This window comes from Oryx dammah, unplaced genomic scaffold (assembly GCF_014754425.2).
Source record: "Oryx dammah isolate SB20612 unplaced genomic scaffold, SCBI_Odam_1.1 HiC_scaffold_16, whole genome shotgun sequence".
NCBI classification, from domain to species: Eukaryota; Metazoa; Chordata; class Mammalia; order Artiodactyla; family Bovidae; genus Oryx; species Oryx dammah.
The window spans coordinates 23,520,079-23,540,434 of record NW_024070200.1 but is presented as its reverse complement, the minus strand read 5'-3'; the positions used below and the strand labels follow the sequence as shown (position 1 = coordinate 23,540,434).

Sequence of the window (20,356 nt, the reverse complement as noted above, 5' to 3'; positions counted from 1 at the left end):
AGCCTATATATGTGTTTGTATATGTATATATATACACATACATATATGTATATAAATATATGTATATATATACACATATGTATATATATATGTATAAGTGGAGAAATGGACTTCCCTGGTGGGCAGTGGATAGGAATGCACCTGCCAGTGCAGGGGACACAGGTTTGATCTCTGGTTCAGAAAGGTCCCACAAGCTGCAGAGCAACTAAGCCCATATGCCACAACTACTGAGCCCACTATAACTCGAGAGCCACAACTATTGTAGCCTACATGCCCTAGAGCCTGGACTCTGCAATAGGAGAAGCTACCACAATGAGCGAGCTTCCCTGGTGCTTCTGGGGTAAAGAATCCGCCTGCAATGCAGGAGTCACAGGAGACGCAGGTTTGTTCCTGGGCAGGGAAGAGCCCTTGGAGGAGACATGGCAACCTACCCCAGTATTCTTGCCTGGAAAATCCCACAGACAGAGGAGCCTGGTGGGGTCCAGTCCAAAGGATCGCAAAGAGTCGGACACAACTGAAGCGACTTAGCACACAGCACACACACACACCCCAGTGAGAAGCCTGAACACCATAATGAAGAGTTGTGACTGCTCACTGCAACTAGAGAAAAGCCCCCGTGCTGCAATGAAGACCCAGTGCAACCAAAAATAACTGGAGAAATATTTCATGTTTGTGGAACGGAGCATTCAGTTTTTTAAAGATGTCAGTTCTTCCCAACTTTGTCTGAACACGATACCAATCAAAACCTCAGGAAGCTATTTTGTGGATAACAACACACTGATTCTAAAGTTTATGTGGAAAGGCAGAAGATCCAGAATTAGCCAACCAACACTGAAGACGAACAAAGTTGCTACCTCCTTATTTGAAAACTCACTTAACTGTAATAATTAAGACAAGTGTGGTATTGATGAAAGAATAGACACAACCAGAAACAGTCATGCAAATATAGTCAGCTGATACTTGGCAAAGGAGCAAAGGCAATTCAATGGAGAAAAGATCATCTTTTCAATAAATGTGCTGAAACAAGTGACGTCCACATACAAAAAAAAAAAAAAAAAAGGCCTAGATATAGACCTTTCAATTATCACAAAAGTTAACTCAAAATGGAGCATTCCTGAAGGTAATGTACAAAACTATAAAACTACTAAAAGAAAATGGGAGAACACCTAGGTGAGCTTTCATTTGGCAGTGAGTTTTTAGATACAGCACCAACAGCATAATCCATGACAGAAAAAAAAATGATGTCAGATTTTATTAAAGTTTCTGCTGTAGGAAAGACATGGTTAAAAGAATCACAGGATAACTCACCAACTGGCAGAAAATCTTTGCAAAATACATATGTGATAAAGGATGTGTTTAAAATATAAAAAGAACTCTCAAGAAAACAAGTGACCCAATTTAAAAAATGGTGAAAAGATTGAATAGACACCTTGCCAAAGAAGATATACAAATGGCAAATAAGCAAATGAAAAGATGCTCAATATCACTGACCATTACAGTAAGATGCTACTGCTCGTATATTAGAGTGGCTAAAATTCAAAACAATGATGCACTAAATGCTGGTGGGAAAGTATTCACTGCTCAGTTCAGTTCAGTTCAGTTCAGTCGCTCAGTTGTGTCCGACTCTGCAACCCCATGAATCGCAGCACGCCAGGCCTCCCTGTCCATCACCATCTCCCGGAGTTCACTCAGACTCATGTCCATCGAGTCAGTGATGCCATCCAGCCATCTCATCCTCTGTCATCCCTTTCTCCTCCTGCCCCCAATCCCTCCCAGCATCAGAGTCTTTTCCAATGAGTCAACTCTTCGCATGAGGTGGCCAAAGTACTGGAGTTTCAGCTTTAGCATCATTCCTTCCAAAGAAATCCCAGGGTTGATCTCCTTCAGAATGGACTGGTTGGATTTCCTTGCAGTCCAAGGGACTCTCAAGAGTCTTCTCCAACACCACAGTTCAAAAGCATCAATTCTTCGGCACTCAGCCTTCTTCATAGTCCAACTCTCACATCCATACATGACCACAGGAAAAACCATAGCCTTGACTAGACAGACTTTAGTCGGCAAAGTAATGTCTCTGCTTTTGAATATACTATCTAGGTTGGTCATAACTTTTCTTCCAAGGACTAAACATCTTTTAATTTCATGGCTGCAGTCACCGTTTGCAGTGGGACTGTAAAATGGTACAGCCTGCTTTGGAAGGCGGTTTCTTATAAAGTTAAGCATATTCTTACAATATGATCCAGCAGTTACACTCCAAGGTATCTGAAATTGAAAATATGACTGATTTGAAAATATGGCTTCACCAAAATCTGCACACAAATATTTGTATTATTTTTATTCATAACTCCAAAATTTGGAAGAACCAAGATGTTCTTCAATAGGTGAGTGAATAAAAAACTATGTTACATCCATAAAATGGGATTCTATTCATCAGTGAAAAAGAAAACAAGCCAAGAAAACAGAGGGGTGAATCTTAAATGCGTATTACTAAGTAAAAGAAATAAGTCTGAAAAGGCCACATACTTTATGATTTTAATTATATAACAGTCTGGAAAAGACAATATGATAGCAACAGTAAAAATTAATGGTTGTTAGGAGCTTGGAGAGGAGGGAGAGATGGTTGAATAGGTAAAGGACAGGCAGTTTTTTAGGGGGTAAAATTATTCATTTTAATAGTGGATACTTGATCTATGCATTTAACAATATTCATAGAAACTTATAGACCATCTAGTGAACCTTAATACATGCAGATTAAAAGAAATCATTTAGAAGGCTATAGGATCCCAAGTTGGAACACAGAATGTGACAAAATAATTTAACACTATTACATGTATGAGCCAGCTTCACTGAAGAAGGTAGGGAAAACATACTCATTTGAAAATGAAAGAAATCTGTAAGACTAAAGACTAAAGAAAATGTATGTAAACACTGTACTCTAGTTGATTAAGTCTTTTTCCCATGAGGGTATGGCTTCATTCTGATACTGGTAACTTGTATACTGAAATTAAATAACTATGTAAGTGGATAGCAGATGGTAGAACCCAAGTTTCTTCCTGTTGGAGTGGGGGTTTTTCAGATAAGCACAGGGAGGTGGGTAGAATAATCCATTTGGTAGTGGATTTGAGTTGAAGAGATCACCAGGAACTTGTTTATCTTAATATAGATACAGGCAGTTACATGTAGAAATATTTACAGATAGGTATATGTGGATGGGTTAGTAAACACATGTGTATTTCCTTGCTCTGTCAGCTGAGAGGACTTAGAAGCAATAACACCCTAGTAGCAGCAAGCACACCTATAGCCAGAGTTGGCTTTAATACCATTTTACAATTAAAAAACAACACAACAAAGCTCTTTGGAATAATGTCTGGTTATAGGATTGAAGCTATTCTAGGTTTCATATACAAGATGAGCCTGGAGCATTTTGTAGTGCCAGAAATAAGGAAATCCGTCACACACACAAAAATGACAGAAATATATCAACTGAAAGAGCACTCAATAGCAAAAGTTAAGATAATGTGAACAACAAAATAAATAAGGTAATCTTAAATTAGAACCACAAATATAAACATCCATGAGTCCATATTGATATAAATAATAATTGAATAAAAGGTAAATGGGGGAGAAGAGACAAATCTCCCATTCAAGAAGATTTTCAAAGAATTTATATAGATACTCAAGGAGATGGAGAGTAACTCCCTAGTTCTTAAGTGTGGTCTGCATATTAAGAGTTTCTTCCAAAGAGTACAGTACAGAAGGGGCGGAGGGAGTAAGCTTACAGTGGAGAAATGACACACACTCAGCCAGGTGATCAAGGTTAAAATCAGCAGTGAGGTATCACATTGACAGTATGTACCCTTGGTATAATATAATGAAAATGGCGCTTCTGTGGTTCCTATTTAAAACCTATAACTTCAGTCTCATCATGAGAAAAACTTTAGACAAATCCCAGTTGACCAGTGCTCCTCAAAACTGTTAAGGTCAAAACCAAGGAGAGTCTGAGAAACTATCATAGTCAAGAGGAGCCCAAGGAGAAATGAAAACTAAAGGTAATAAGGAATTCTGAAAAGATTCTGGGATCCAAAAAGGACATTAGGTAAAAACCAAGGAAACCTGATAAACTATGTAGTTTAGTTAATGATGTACCACTGTTGATTCATCAATTGTAACAAATGTACCAAATCATTTGTAAGAAAAGAAAACTGGATGCAGGGCAAATGGGAACTCTCCGTGTATTCAATTTTTTGTATAAATTTGAAACTGTTCAAAAATAAAGTCTCTTAAATCATTAAACCTGAGAAATCATTAAGCTATTTTAATATGCATAAAATAACAATGATATGCCATTGCAAGATAACATTCATAATTTTTTGAAAAATGAATTTTGAATTGACATTTATGAAAAAATAAAATATCTTTTTTTAAAAGACAACAAATGTTTTGTGAGAATAAATATATAATTGGGAAGGGGGAATATTTTAATAATTTTTTTCAGATAATTGTGGCCACTCTACTAAAACTAAACTCAATGAGGGGTAGTTTCTTAAATATTAGTTGTAACATGGATTATGAAAGCATATCAATAAACTTTTTGTATTCTTTACATTAAAATCTTGCACTTTAAATGGAACTTTTGCTCATACATAATTTTGTAGCATTATACACTTGCCATTTGGAAAATAATTGTTCACTGAGATATATAGATATTCCACATGTTAATACATTCCATTAAGCAATATAAATATTAAAAAAATCAAATACATCAGAAAATCCTTTAAGTATTAGAAAGTTGTCATGCTCACCATGGTGAATAAAATTTTTCCAAATTCCTAATTATCATTTGGAAGCTTGAATTTAACCTTTAGTAACAAATACTGTCAGTTGTTTTACTAAAAGTGACAGGCTCACTTTGTTTATTTGATATTTTTTGAAAATATTTGCCAAATATCCAAGCCTGAAAAACTATAGTTTGTCAGTTCTTTCAAATAAAAATGTCATTCCTTGAATCAAGTTGCTAGGTTAGCTTACAACTCAACTGCGCAAATATTTTTCCTGAAGACCACCATTGTACTTTAGTATGTAGGATTTGCCACAGAAAATATTAAAAATTATGTATTCATTGCTTTGGTTGATTAAGTGCTAAGTTGTGTCCAACTCTTTTGCAACGCTATGGACTGTAGCCCACCAGGCTCCTCTGTCCATGGGATTTCCCAGGGAAGAATACTGGAGTGAGTTGCCACTTCCTTCTCCAGGAGATCTTCCTGACCCAGAGATCTTGACCCATGCCTCCTGCATTGACAGGAGGGTTCTGTATCACTGAGCCACAAGGGAAGCCCACTCAGTGCTTGGGATTGCATAAAGAATAATCTCTCCTGATTCATCTAGGATATTCATAAGTGAAATTGGTGATGAAGAATACAATGAATGTTGGTATCGTTTGGTACCACTGCCTTCATGCTAATGTGCCAACCATTTTACTTATCATTGCTTTTTTACCTTCACTTCCAATGTCAATAAATTTTGTAATTTCTTTCTGTTGGACTTGATTTAATTTTTTGGGAAAACAGGTAGCATTTACATACAAGTCAAGAAGAAGTAGAATTAGGAATGTAATACACAACATGATAAATATAATTAACTGATGTATGTTATGTTTGAAAGTAAGTGTAAATCCTGAGTTTTCATTACAAGAAATTTCTCTATTTTTTTAATTTTTGTAACTATATGAGATGACGGGTTTACCCTAAACTTGTGATAATCACTTCTTAATGTATGTAAATCAAATCTTTATGTTGCATACCTTAAACTTGGTTTCAGTGCTGTCAAGGATATCCCTTGGACTGCAAGGAGATCAAACCAGTCAATCCTAAAGGAAATCAGTCCTGAATATTCATTTGGACTGGTGCTGAAGCTGAAACTCCAATACTTTGGCTACCTGATGTGAAGAACTGACTCCTTGGAAAAGACCCTGATGCTGGGAAAGATTGAAGGCAGGAGGAGAAGCATACAACAGAGGATGAGATGGTTGGATGGCATCACTAACTCAATGGACACGAGTTTGGGCAAGCTCTGGGAGTTGGTGATGGACAAGGAAGCCTGGTGTGCTGCAGTCCATGGGGTCGCAAAAAGTCGGACACGACTGAGCAACTGAACTGAACTGAACAAAGATATCTCAGTAAAACTGGAAGAAAAAAAAAAGAAGCATTGGAAGAAACTTTATGATTGGTTAAGGTCAGAAAGTGCTGAAAATAGTATTACAATGAATATAGAAGTTCTTAAGCGAAATATATTTTTAATGAGATGTGTTGATGTAAAGGCTGCTAACATTTAATAGCATCAGGAAATTAATTCAAAGAGAAGATAGATAAGTAAACTATATTGTATATCCTTTCTCTCATACTCCATATTTAATCCATTAGTAAGTTTTGTTGATTTTTATCTCCCATTATCTCAAATTTATCCATTTCTTTTTGCCATACAGCCTCTACTCCTGTTCAGGCCACCGTTATCTTACCTCAATATCTGATTGATTTCTTCCTTTATTACTCAATTTATTTTCCACTAAGCAACCAGTGATTTTTTTTTTTAAAAGAAAGATCTGATTTTTAGTTAGTATAATCTTACCACTAATCTAATGGCATCCCTGCGTACAAACTTCTAATGGCAACCCACTGCATTTAGGATTTAGAAAAAAATCAAATATCCTTATAATAATCTACCAGGCCCTGAGAGATGTGGCCTTTCTCTAACTTACCTTACCTTGTGCCCCTTTTACCCTTAAACACTGACTGTCCATAGTGATCTCTTAATTCCTCAAACATGAACGTGAGAAAGCTCTTTTCTACATCAGGACCTTTACATATCCTGTTCTTTCTGTTTATGATATTCCTACTTTTCATCCAAGCTGGCCTAATGCCAAACTGTCAGATATTAGCTGAAATATTACTACTTTAGAGAGGTCTTACCTGATGGCCACTTACACAGGTCTCTGTGTTATACTCTTGTAACACCAGTAGAGAACATCCCTTAATTTGCAGTCAACTGTTTAATATTTACCGCTTTACTCTTTGAGCTCTGTGCAAGCAGACGCTGTGTCTGTTCTGTTCATCAGTGAATCTCCTGAAACCACTGCACTAGCTGACACACAATACACAATAAATAGCTAATATATAAGTGAAAATGAGAGGGAACTTTTGATAAGAACAGAGAAGAAAGTATGATAGGAGATTTTAAAATATTTTACTTGCTTTTCATAACACATTTTAAAGAAATAATAATTAGCTGTCTGTTACTCAGAACTCTTTCAGCTGAATGTAAGAATAAGCAGAAAAACCACTTCAATAAGAAGAGTAGCTCATTAGTTCATGTAACTGAAAGTCTAAGGCTTAACACTGAGCACATGTGGATCCAGGTGCTTAAATTAAAGTCATCAGGAATCTTTGCTTTTTCTCTCTGCTCTTCTGTTGCTTCCCATGCCTGCCTCCCTGCTTCCCCAAGTTGCATGTAGAGGAGAAATGGCCCTAGCAAAGCTAAGTTCATAGGCTTCAGGGACCTTTTAACTTCTAAAGACGAAAACTCCTTCTCAATAGCTCCAATAAAAATTCTGTCAATGTCCATCACGGCCTAGGTTGGTCCACGGGTCCATCCCTGGACCAAGAGAATATAATATTCTGATTGGCCACTTGAACCACCTGGGAAGAATGAAGCAGAGGAAGTTATTGAAGGGAAAATCAAGGAGCTATTGCTTCAAAAAGGGGATAGATATTGAGGAGGCTAAAAGATTCCCACTGTAACTACACAGAAAAATTATCTGAAGAGGAAAAATACAGATTAAAAATAAAACTATGTAAAATATTTGTCATTGAGAAAAATCTTAAAAGAGAGAAGAAAAATTTCTCTACTTAAAAAAAATCAGTTATTGACAACAGAGAAGAACATAATGTGAGCTATGAGATAGTGGAATAATAATAACATAAATATGCTAATAGAATATTTTCAGGTTTATAGTTGAACTAATCCAAGAACTAATTTCTGCAAATAGACAGTTAATACGGGGATGGGCCCTGTACTGTCAACAGGCTATTTCAAGCACCTTTAAGTAGTTTCATTCTTTCCAGGAGAAGGGCATGACAACCCACTCCTGTATTCTTGCCTGGAGAATCCTATGGATAGAAGAGTCCTCTGGCTATAAGACCATTGGTTCACAAAGAGTTGGACACAACTGAAGTGACTTAGCATGCACGCATATTCATTATCTTGGCTTAGTAAATAGGATTTAAGGGCAAACATAATATGTAAGATACCAAGGCCATCATATTGATGACAGAATCTATTCTTTTTTCCCCAGAATCTATTCTTATATTAATAATAATTATAATAATTTTATATTAGGCTTCCCTGGTTTCTCAACTGGTAAAGAAGCTGCCTGCATTGCAGGAGAACCTGGTTTGATTCCGGGTTTGGGAAGATCCCCTGGAGAAGGGATTCTTGGACTTCCCTGGTGGCTCAGATGGTAAAGAATCTGCCTGCAATGCTGGAGACCTGGGTTCAGTCCCTGGATTGGGAAGATCCCCTGGAGAAGGGAATGGCTTTTTATTAAAAATAATTGTTAATCATCTTATACTAATAATTGTTAAATGTCAGAAGTGAAATAGTTTCATTCTTTCTAAGTGAAAAGTTGTGTGTAAATTGAATAAAATTAGGTATTTTGCTTAAGTAAAAGAACAATTTGGAATGTTTTATAATTTTTTATTTCATTAAGCATGCCCAGATAGTCCAAGCTTAGTAAATAACATGTCTTAAAAAGATCAAGTAGCATTATTAGTAGAGGAAGCATTGTTATCCCTAGCATGAGTGCAATGGTGATATGAAAAACTGTCATCTGTATTATTGTAGCAATAAAATGATTAACATTAAAAAAAAGTTTCTTTCTTAAGCAACTGAAATCAGAGTGCATGCTGATGCGCTTTACTTGTGTCTGATCTTTGCAACCCTATGCACTGTAGCTCGCCAGGCTCCTCTGTCCGTGGGATTCTCCAGGTAAGAATACTGGAATGGGTTGCCATACCCTCCTCCAGGATCTTCCTGAACCAGGGATTGAACCCGCATTTCTTATGTCTCCTGCATTGGCAGGCGAGTTCTTTATCACAGTCTCATATAATTGATAATAAATTGGTCTTATTTAGTTGTCAATGTAGACCTCTGAAGACCTAGATTTGGTTTGAATGATTAAAATGTTTACCCTGATTTGAGTATTAGCCATTAGTTACTGCCTCCTGCCTTTGTTTTTCTACTACTAGTAAGTCGCTTCAGTTGTGTCCGACTCTGTGCGACCCCATAGACAGCAGCCCACCAGGCACCACTATCCCTGGGATTCTCCAGGCAAGAACACTGGCGTGGGCCGCCATTTCCTTCTCCAAGGCATGAAAGTGAACAGTGAAAGTGAAGTCGCTCAGTTGTGTCCGACCATCAGCGACCCCATGGATTGCAGCCTACCAGGTTTCTCTGTCCATGGGATTTTTACTGGCATCTGGCCTGGGTCTGTCAGCTGTGACAAGGTTTGTGGATGTACAGTTGATGTCTCAGCTCCACCATGTGGTAGTATTTGGAATTAAGTTTGTGTGTGCTGCTCAGTCGCGTCTGACTCTTTGCGACCCTGTGTACTTTAGCCCATCAGGCTCCTCTGTCCATGGAATTTTTCAGGCAAGAATACTAGAGCAGGTTGCCATTTCCTTCTCCAGCAGATCTTCCTGACACAGGGATCAAACCTGCATCTCTTGCATGGGCAGGTGGATTCTTCACCCCTGTACACCAGGGAAACCATAATGAGGATACATCAGATTTTTAAAAAATGGGCTTGTAGCTTCCTCCCTATATCTACTTTATTCCAAATAAAAATGAAATTGAAAATTCTATACACAGAAGTTTTAATCTTTTCTTCTTATCCCTTAGGCTATACTCCCTGAATACACGCACCGTACTTTGGAGACTACTGACCTAGAGAAATCCTCACACACAGGCCCCAAAAGATAAATACAAGGATATTCATAGAGGCAACTATTTTTAGTAATGAAAAAGTTGAAAGCAACCTACCTGTCCATTAACAGGTAAGTGAGTGAAATTTTTTGTGTGCGAGTGAAACTTAATATTCAATGGAATATGTGTACTCAAGGGACTACCTTAGAGCAGATCAAAGTTACCTGGATTAGAGCTACCTGTATCATAATAGATATGTCTCAAAAACATTGTTGAGGATAAAGGAAGTTGTAGTATTATATGTAGCATGATATGATTGTTTAGGTCTTCCCTGTGCCTCAGATAAAGAATCTGATGGCAATGCAAGAGACCCAGGTTCGAACCCTGGGTTAGGAATATCCCCTGGAGAAGGAAATGGCAACCCACTCCAGTATTCTTGCCTGGAGAATTCCATGGACCAAGGAGCCTGGAGGTTATGGTTCATGGGGTCACAAAACATCAGACTTGACTTGAGTGACTAACACTACATACTACATGACTGTTTAAAAGATGTTAAATAATCATTTCTATAATATACAAAAAATGAAATGTACACATAATCATTTCTAAATATAGAAAAAATGAAATGTACACATGCATGGTAATCAAAACACTGAAGTCAGAATAATGGTTATTCTGAAGAGGGAAGGAGAAAATTGGGAATGAAGAGGGATGTGGAACAAATGCAATAAAATGATAAGATCTGACAAAGCTTAGAGGGCATTCTGTTGTTATATATATAATATTCTGAATTACTTTTCTATATGTTTAAATTATCATGTCAATAATAAAATTTTAATAAGGTAGATTGAAAAGTTATACCAAAGAAAGTATAGGAGAAAAACTAGAAAGAAAAAGCCAGAATTATTTTATGTCTACTCTATGCCAAAGTGGGCTTCCCTTGTGGCTCAGCTGGTAAAGAATTCGCCTGCAATGTGGGAGACCTGGGTTTGATCCCTGGGTTGGGAAGATCCCCTGGAATAGGGAAAGGCTACCCACTCCAGTATTCTGGCCTAGAGAATTCCACAGACTATATAGTCCATGGAGTCACAAAAAGTCAGATATGACTGAGCAACTTTCACAAGCAAGAGCAAACCCAGTAGGAAATGGAGTGGTATTCCCTATTTATTGAATACTAAAATGACTATGGATTATGGTGGGCATACCATGGGAGAGAATGAGCCAAGAGCTAGAATCTCCAAAAAATGATGGGGCAATGAGCCTGGGAGGTATGTACAGAACAGCCACAAGTAAAGAGACTGTGTAGTATATCCTGATGACAAGCTGGGGGCTTTTAGGGAAGGGAGGTGGAAATGATCATCTAGAAGGAACGAGGACACCAAGCATACCCACACCATTACAAGGCTCCTAGGGGAGCGCCATGTTCCCATTAGAACAGGAAAGTTAAGGGACCTTTCCAGAGAAGAGGGTAACAATATAGCAGATTCTGCTGATGACTGACCATGAGTTTTAGAAGGCTCTCAATAAATGAGTGCTTATTAAGGATTAATGAAAAATGAGACTTAAAATGTATCTAATGATTGCATCATGCCTACCTTTTAAAATGCCTCAACTGAGAAAACTTCATTCTGCTTTCATGTTTTTTTTCCAGCCTTATTCATTTTTCCTCTTATGGTTCCTCTTACATTTCCTATGTATCTTTTCTAAAATCTGTTTGGGGAGAGGAGAAAGAAACTCCTTTTAAGCAATACATCTTTGTGCAACTCTAATTGCTTAATCTCCCATTATTTTGTCTGCCTTAAACATAAATACATTGATGACAGGAATTTTAGAGCTTGACAAGAACATAAAGATAACATAATGCAACCTTTTCACTTTACAACTGACCAGAGAGTATCAGTTCAGTTCAGTTCAGTCGCTCAGTTGTGTCCGACTCTGCGACCCCGTGAATCGCAGCACGCCAGGCCTCCCTGTCCATCACCAACTCCCGGAGTTCACTCAGACTCACATCCATCGAGTCAGTGATGCCATCCAGCCACCTCATCCTCTGTCATCCCCTTCTCCTTCTGCCCCCAATCCCTCCCTGCATCAGAGTCTTTCCAAAGAGTCAACTCTTCGCATGAGGTAGCCAAAGTACTGGAGTTTCAGCTTTAGTATCATTAAAAATGGATTGGTTGGATCTCCTTGCTGTCCAAGGGACTCTCAAGAGTCTTCTCCAACACCACAGTTCAAAAGCATCAATTCTTCGGCGCTCAGCCTTCTTCACAGTCCAACTCTCACATCCATACATGACCACAGGAAAAACCATAGCCTTGACTTAGATGACCTTAGTCAGCAAAGTAATGTCTCTGCTTTTGAATATGCTATCTAGGTTGGTCATAACTTTTCTTCCAAGGAGTAAGTGTCTTTTAATTTCATGGCTGCAGTCACCATCTGCAGTGATTTTGGAGCCCAAAAAAATAAAGTCTGACACTATGATTTGCCAAATTGTCTTGCCTGCTTACTAAGCAGAACCAGGGCTAGAATGCATGCCTCCTCTCCAACTTCCTTCTGTTTTTCTCTAAACAGCAGAAACACAGAAATCATCTGCTAGAGGGACATTGTGTACTGATAGTTGACTGCAGGCTCTGAGGTCAGACTACTGAAGTTCAGATCTTAAATCTGCTACTTATTAGCTGTGTGACCTTGGCCAAGCATCCTAATTGCTTTGTGCTTCAGTTTCTCCATCTACAAAATGGAAGGCATAATTATATCTATTTCATAGAGTTGTTATAATGATTAAATGAATTAATGTCCTTAAAGCACATACAGTGCTTGGAACATAAAGAGTGACCAGAAATTCAAATTAGCGTTACTATTTAGCACACACTCTGCTAGCTGCTGATATAACAGAGATTAACAGAAGCCAGGGATATCACTCACAGCTGCTTTTGTTTGGTCTGGAGTTTAATAAGCCAAACCAAACCAAAGTAACAGCAAAAAGTGCACTTGAAATAATGTTTACAAATCTGGTTATTTCATGTAAAGTTCTAAATTTCCAGTTTCTCTTGAAAATCAGAAGTTCTGACATCTAGTCCCAAATTCAGATGTAGCGACAATTGGCTGGAGCTCAAAGCAGCTACCCAGCTTTAGTCCACACCACTCACATGATGTATTCACATGCTTGCCTCTGAAACGGCATCCCAGGCTAAGACAATCCCTGTTCTCAAGGAATTCACAATCCAATAGGCGAGATGCATCTGCTAAACAACCCACAACAAACAAGTACAACATTGCCAAGCACTAATCTGAAGGAACAGGGGCATGTACTGAATGGTGGAGGGGTTGCTGGTGATGAATGTTGTCAAGAAAGTGGCTTTGGAAAACAGGAGTGCAAGACGGTTGCAGAGAAATAGGATACACAAAGAACATTGAAATGGCCAACAGTTCGTCTGTTTCTCAACTGATGAGTCCAGTTTTGGAGACTACAATAAGAAAAGGACAAATAGATAATAAAAGCCCCTTAATTTGGATTTCAGCCAAGAGATGGATAGCCCTTGAGATGTTTTCTGTCATTGAATTCTAAATCTAACTTTAATGCATGTATGCTTGGATACTCTTACATTCTCTGTCAAATGTCTTTGGACCTTGTATTTGAGAAAGAAATAATTTAAAACCCACAATATTCTATGAAATCTCTTTCAATAGCAAATTGCCACTTCAGGAAGAAGCCTTGTTTTTATAATTGATAAAATACAGTTTTTAGGTTTGTCTGCAAGTAGTTTCCTTATCTGTAAAATGGGTATAATAGCACCTAACTCAGGGCTAATAAATTAGGAATTCAACTCAATGTAAGTAATGTAAAGAACTTACTAGGGTATTTGATACAGAGTAAAAGTGGTCAATTAGTATGTTGTTATGATTAGGATATATAATGAGTTTTCCTTGTCTATCATCCCTACCATTGAAAAATAAAACATTTCATTAAGTCAAATATGTATTTTTCATTGAAAACTTTAGTTAAGATTGGAGGCATTTTCAGGGTGCATATGGTAAACTGGAACTGTGTTAGTCGCTCAGCTGTGTCCGACTTTTTTTCACTCCATGGACTGTAGCCCACCAGGCTGCCATGTCCATGGAATGCTCCAGGCAAGAATACTGGAGTTGATAGCCATTCCCTTCTCCAGGGGATCTTCCCGACCCAGGGATCAAACCTGGTCTCCTTCATTGCAGGCAGATTCTTTACCGTCTGAGCCACCAGGGAAACCCGCATATGGTCAAAAAACAAATGTAAAACGTACTAGAGAAAAGTGCCAAGATAAAGCTTCTTTTCCTTTCATATTGCAAAAGTTTCAAGAATAATTTAAAGATTTTTGTGCAACATTGAAAGTGCAAGTTGTCTGCAGAAACTAATTCAACAATAGTTTAATAGTGGTAATAAAAGTGCTTAGGTAAAGATATTTCTCCAGTTCCTGTAGCCTTAAAGAGGAGGAAAAGCCCTCAGGCAAAAGACCTTTTCACATCTGACAGTAACATCCTGGATGGCCTGGAAGCTCAGACAAGCACTTGGCGGGAAAAGAATAAATACAGACCAAAATCTCACAATCTGTTTCTGTTTAGTTTATAAACTGCGACCGAGTCTGGCTGCTTTCTTGCCTTGTGGGATTTGAAGTCCAGAGGGGAGAAACGATCAGGGTAGTTGAAGCTTCGAAGCCGGCGGCCCCTGCAGGTCTGAACAGTAAGGACTACAATTCCCGACACACACCGCGAGGCCGCGCCGTAATTACCGGCAACCAACCGGACCGGAGCAGGATTAGCTCCATCCCCCGGCTCGGGAGGACTGCCTCCACCAATGGCAGAGCTCTCAGTGCTGAGCCTGCGGGTTAGGTTGTGAGGCTCCGGCGGGGGCGGGGAGGAGCCGAGGGGGTTCTGAACGAGCTCGGCGGCGGGGTGGGTCGGGGCGTTCGGCGCGCCCTTCATTGAAGCGGCGGTGGCCGGGCTGGGCGCCGGGAGTGGGAAGCGACGGCGCGGCTGGAAAATGCCAGTCCATTCCCGAGGGGATAAGAAGGAGACGAACCATCACGATGAGATGGAGGTGGACTACGCCGAAAACGAGGGGAGCAGCTCCGAGGACGAAGACACCGAGAGCTCGTCGGTCTCCGAGGATGGAGATAGCTCAGGTACGAGACCCAGCGGGCTGGGGACCCCGAGTCCTCGCGCCAGGCTAGCGAAAGGCCGCTCTCCACACGCCGGCAGCTGCGTCCTGCTGGGAGAGCGGGGCGGGGAGAGAGGGAGGGGGCGGAGACTGGCTGCCGGCCCTCCGTGGCACCCAAACTGTTCGCGGGGCGCTGCCCAGCTCCTGGCGGGTCCCGGTTGGCGGGGCGCAGCGGGGCAGGGCGCGGGCCTGGACTCGTCCAGCTCACGGACGCTGCTTGGTTCTGTTCTCGATCCGCCCCGCCCTTGGGACCTCTGGGTAGTGCCTCGGGCTATCCGGAGCGGAAAATGTCCCGCATCTTATCTGGGAGACGCTAGAAATGCCTCCTCTCCCCACACCGCCGACTTCTTATTTTGCACCTTTGCGGCCCTTCTCAGCGTGTGTGGGTTGTCAGGAGCCGAGGGTACTCGCTCTTGGCTGGTTTAGAATTTATTAATGTCAGCTTCCAAGTCAGCGTGTCAGTCAGTAGTTGACATTCGTCCTCTTTCGGGGGGCTGACGTGAGAGCTGGGTCATCTGCATCATTTCTGTGAACTTTTCAAGACTGAGAAGAAGAGCCCAACATCAAGACTGATTGTAGATCTTCATATGCTTATCAGTAACTGGCTGATTTTGGCAGCTTTGAACTTCTCCAAATCTTTTCTTCCCTACAGTCTTTTTTAACTTTGCGCTGTTTCAGATTTTTTTGTTTATTTGTTTTTGTTTTCTGTTTTGAAGGAAGTGGGATGGGGTAGAGTGGGGGGGGGGCAGGTTAACACCGTAAATCAATTTTTGCAATCTTTTAGGAATGGTTATTTTAAAAAGAGATGAAATTTATGATTACCCGGGTTCTTTTCCTTCTATCCATACAACGAAGGTGAGACATTTCTTTGTTTTGGCCTGATTTTGGCTATGTGAAGCAAGGATTGATGACAGGTTAACAACAGCCTATCATCACCGTGACACACTCTTTTTTTAGGCTTCCCTTTCAAAGAAAACCTCCATGGAAGTATGTAATTTCAGGCAATAAATCAGCCACTCCGAATAAGTGTTTCTGAGTGACTTCCTTTTGCAGTATTGGGTTCTGCTCAGTGGATGGTATAAATAGTTATGATCTGACCACAATTAAAGAGCTCATAGGTCAACACTTGAATCAATTGCCAAATGAACGCTTATTTATAAACAATACTGTAAAAATTCAGAGGTAGAGGAAGTCTTTTCAGTACAGGGTGGTCAGCCAAAACTAGTGGGATTACCTAAATTATCTTGAAGAATGGGCGGAATTTGGATTGTAGTGGTACAGTTCAGGTGTTTCTATAGAAGAAGGAATATAAGAAAAAGTGCAAGGCCAGAGCTTAAGCCTTATTTGAAAGAGTGAGAAAACCAGTTTGGTTGGGAGAAGGATTCGAGCTAGAAAAGGAAAAGATATAGGTGTGAAAGACTTCAGAAAAAGCAGAAAGTGGGATTGATGACTACCAGTTTAGGAGTCAATGTAAGAAGAAAAACCCAAATACAAAGAGAGTGGTGGTAGTTTGAACAGAAATAGAAAAAAAAAGATTTGAGATGAAGATAGAAGATAAAGTATTACAGACATGTTGTTTTTGAGGTCTTGATGGTATATTTGAGTCAGAGTGCCCAACTGACAGGTGGTAATATGGCATTGGAACCTGCCTGGGATGGGAAGTATAATTTGGAACAAATCTGCTTAGTCATGAAAATAGGTGAGATTTCAAAAGTGAGGAATACAGAAAACATCTCTACTATATGTGAGTATGTTTTCTGGATCTGTAAAACATTTTATCTTCACATGTTCTTTGTTTTTGTTTTAATGGGAATCAGGATCTCTCAAAATGACATCTATTTACTAAAATTCTGCCTCTCTAATTTTTATGTTGATCCTTGTGGGCTTTTGTTTTTTAACTGTTTTTTGTTCTATCCCTCCAAATAATGGACACATTAATTTATGAAGAATATGATAATAATTTGAAGCACAAGTCAGATTTTTTAAGTACAAAGAAATTAAATAAAATTTCCAGTTGCAGTTGCATCTCTTTTCTACCATTTATCTTGCACGTTAAACTCCCACAGTTTTATTCCTCTCCAGCCTTGGTACTGGGCCAGTCTTCAGGCTACAAAAAAATTCCATCCAGAGATATTAGGGAGTGAGTCATCTTGAGGGACCACATTTTAAAGAGTCAAGGAATAAGCTCTTAAGGGCCAGAAATAATTTTAATCTGTTTCAGAAAAATTAAAAAAAAATCATGCTTTCTTGCTGTAGAAAGTAACTGAACATAATTTTTTCTCATATTTTGACCTTTATTTGATGATGATCAATACAAATATCCTTTTGTGCTTAAGTTATTCTCATGTTGTCAACTATATGTGCTATATTGATAAAAACAGACAATGTGAAATATAGGAGAGAGCTGGTAGCTATCAGTTGTTTTCCTTGAAAAGTTCGCTTGTCTTCCTCCTTCCTCTTTCTCACTGACTGACAGAAATTTGGGGAGAGGGAACAGTGCTAGCCTAGTAGTAGGAAACCAAGATACTCTGTGGTAAACATGACGAGATTAATTTTCTTTTTTTATTTGACTTGGAAATTATCTGTGTGAGCATTCCATAAGTGGAATTCCATAAGTGGAATTCCCTAAGTATTCTTGAGCAATATTAACCTTTAAAGGACATAATCATTTTGGTGCTTAAGTTCTGGTGAGTTGGTGGAAAACAAGCTGAAAGTGGATTAATTACTGTATAGTCATAGTTTAAGGTCAACCTTTCTCTTTTTTGGCCGTGCTACAGCATGTGGGAACTTAGTTCCTTGACCAGGGATCGAACCTGTGCCCCTAACAAGTGGGAGCACCATCTTAACCACCGGACCCCTGCCCCATCAGCCCTTTAAGAAAATGATTTAAGAGTGAATAAAGAGGCTTCCCTGGTGACTCAGTGATGAATCTGCCTGCCAGTGCAGGAGACACGTTTGATCCCTGATCTGGGAGGATCCCACGTGCCATGAAGCAACTGAGCCTATGGACCATAACTATTGAAACTATGCTCTAGAGCCCAGGAACCGTAACTGCGTAGCCCGGGTGCTGCAACTGGTGAAGTCCGGGCGCCATGGAGCCTGTGCTCTGAATCAAGAGAAGCTGCCACAGTGAAAAGCCCATGTGCCGCAACTAGAGAGTAGCCTCCACTCATTACAACTAGAGAAAGGCCCACACAGCAGCAAAGACCCAGCAGAGCCAAAAATAAATAAATAAAATCATTTTAAAGAATGGATAAAATTAAGGTCTAGCGACTGTTTTAACTCTTATCTGTATAAATCTACAGTGGAAATTATTTTTGATAAATGTTTAAGTCCTAATGTAGTTTTTCTGTTTTTTTTTTTTTTCTTTAACCATTCGAATTAACTTTCAGATATATTTGGAACATAACATTAGTTTTATCTTTGATATTTGCATTTTATTAACAGAAATGGATGATGAAGACTGTGAAAGAAGAAGAATGGAATGTTTAGATGAAATGTCCAATCTTGAAAAACAGTTTACCGATCTCAAGGATCAGTAAGTAGTAACTTCTGAAGGTCACTGTTACTGAATCTCAACCTTGTCACATGTATACTAGCATGAGAGAAATTATATTCATTCTAAATTATTTTCCTTTTTGTTTTTTATGGGACTGACTGACCTGAAAAAGGCTTCAACTCTTGTTTTCCTGTTGAAGGCCTCATTAACTAATCAAGGGTTTTGAGGCTCGTTTTGGGGGGGATTTAATAAGATTTTTATGTGGGTATTGGTTATGAAAGTGTTTTCCTTGGATTGCTGCACCCTTGGTTCTAATACGCTTCATTCATTCTTTGTTAAATAACTGGATAAAGATAACATTTTTTAAAAAGTTTGAGAATAAGAGTTATTTCCCAGAGATGGCATGGTGATTTTTATTTATATCTTAACATTGGATAATGTATACATTGCATGTTTTCACATGCATTGTTTAGTTTGCTTCTCTGTAAGGTTGGAAGATAGTTTTGTCTCTCATTTACGCTTCAGAAGATTGATGCTCACAGAGGTTAAGTGATTTGTTCATAGTTTATCAGAAGGTGGTAAATTAAGCTAGGCTTTGCCTCTTAGGTGCTATCGTGTTCCTTCCACTAAGGCACATTACTTTGGAGGAATTGTAGTGGAATCACAGGCCCTGAATCCAGGCTTTCTTGACAGATTTTTAAAAATATAATAATAGATTCTTTATTATCTACTGTAAAGATTGAATGAGTAGTATATAAAATTCTCAGCCATTTGTCTGGCATGTAGTGTGTGTTTATAGATACTGTTTTTTCCCCCTCTTTATAATGCCAGAACTCTTATGTAAAGTTGGTAATGCACGAAGGGGCTCCAGTGATTAGAGAGAATAGAATAGTTGCAGATTTTAAAGACATCTTAAAAGTGAACGTTCAGTTTAAGGTCATGGGGCATGATATACTTTAGGAAACGTAAATGAAAGGGAGAAACCTTTGAGCCCATAGATAGCTTAACTTATTCAGAAGCTGCCTCTTCAGTTTATAGATTCTTTGTGATTTTGCTGCTTATTCTCTTTCTCCTACTTCTTCCCTAGAGAGGCCCAAAGAAGAGATGAAAGCCCATTTAATATCTGGAATTGCCAGCCTGAAATAAGACAGATTTCGTTACCAGATGAATCCTGCTGTTTATGCCATTTCTGGTGTTAACTCTCATTGGTATTAGTGATAAATATATAGATAATGTTCTATGCTAGTGTGACAAATTGATATAAGCAATCCAAAATAATCCATAGTGTAAAATTTTGCCTTTAAAAAGCATGATGCTTTCAATGCTAAAGATTTACATTATTAATTTGAAGTTAAAATTAGTTTGGATTCCCAGGAATCCATTATTTGGGCAACACAGAGAGTTCATTCAGTTCATCTGGGATCATTCTGGAAAAGAGGAAGCAAATTTGTATTTTAGCATAAGAAATCCATGAACGAGTGATTCTTAAACAGTTATTAAAGATATACATGTTGAGCTTTTATAGAGCCCTTTTTGGTTATCCAAGAAATGAAAATTGTTGTAAAGCTCTAGTATAATATATTACATAGGAGAAGTTTGCATCTAGTGAGTCATTTGGTCTAATCTTGTTCCCCTTGGGGCAGGCAGTTGCCTTGGTTTTTGCTTTCTCATGGCTCACCATGATCACCAGC

The 20,356-nt window shown here is 38.9% G+C and overlaps 1 protein-coding gene across 2 annotated transcripts in view; it reads left to right on the top strand.

The window, feature by feature from the left end:
* The first annotated feature begins 14,760 nt into the window (after positions 1-14,760).
* The window catches only part of BRMS1L (BRMS1 like transcriptional repressor), a 43,609-nt gene continuing 38,013 nt past the window's right edge, over positions 14,761-20,356 (top strand). The window contains exons 1-2 of one of the 2 annotated variants that reach the window (XM_040256743.1): positions 14,761-15,131; positions 18,614-18,704. In XM_040256743.1, coding sequence (XP_040112677.1) covers positions 14,990-15,131; positions 18,614-18,704 — 233 coding nt within the window. In that variant the 5' untranslated portion in view covers positions 14,761-14,989. The remainder of the gene's footprint in view (positions 15,132-18,613; positions 18,705-20,356) is intronic. The other variant, XM_040256742.1, reaches the window with a different exon arrangement.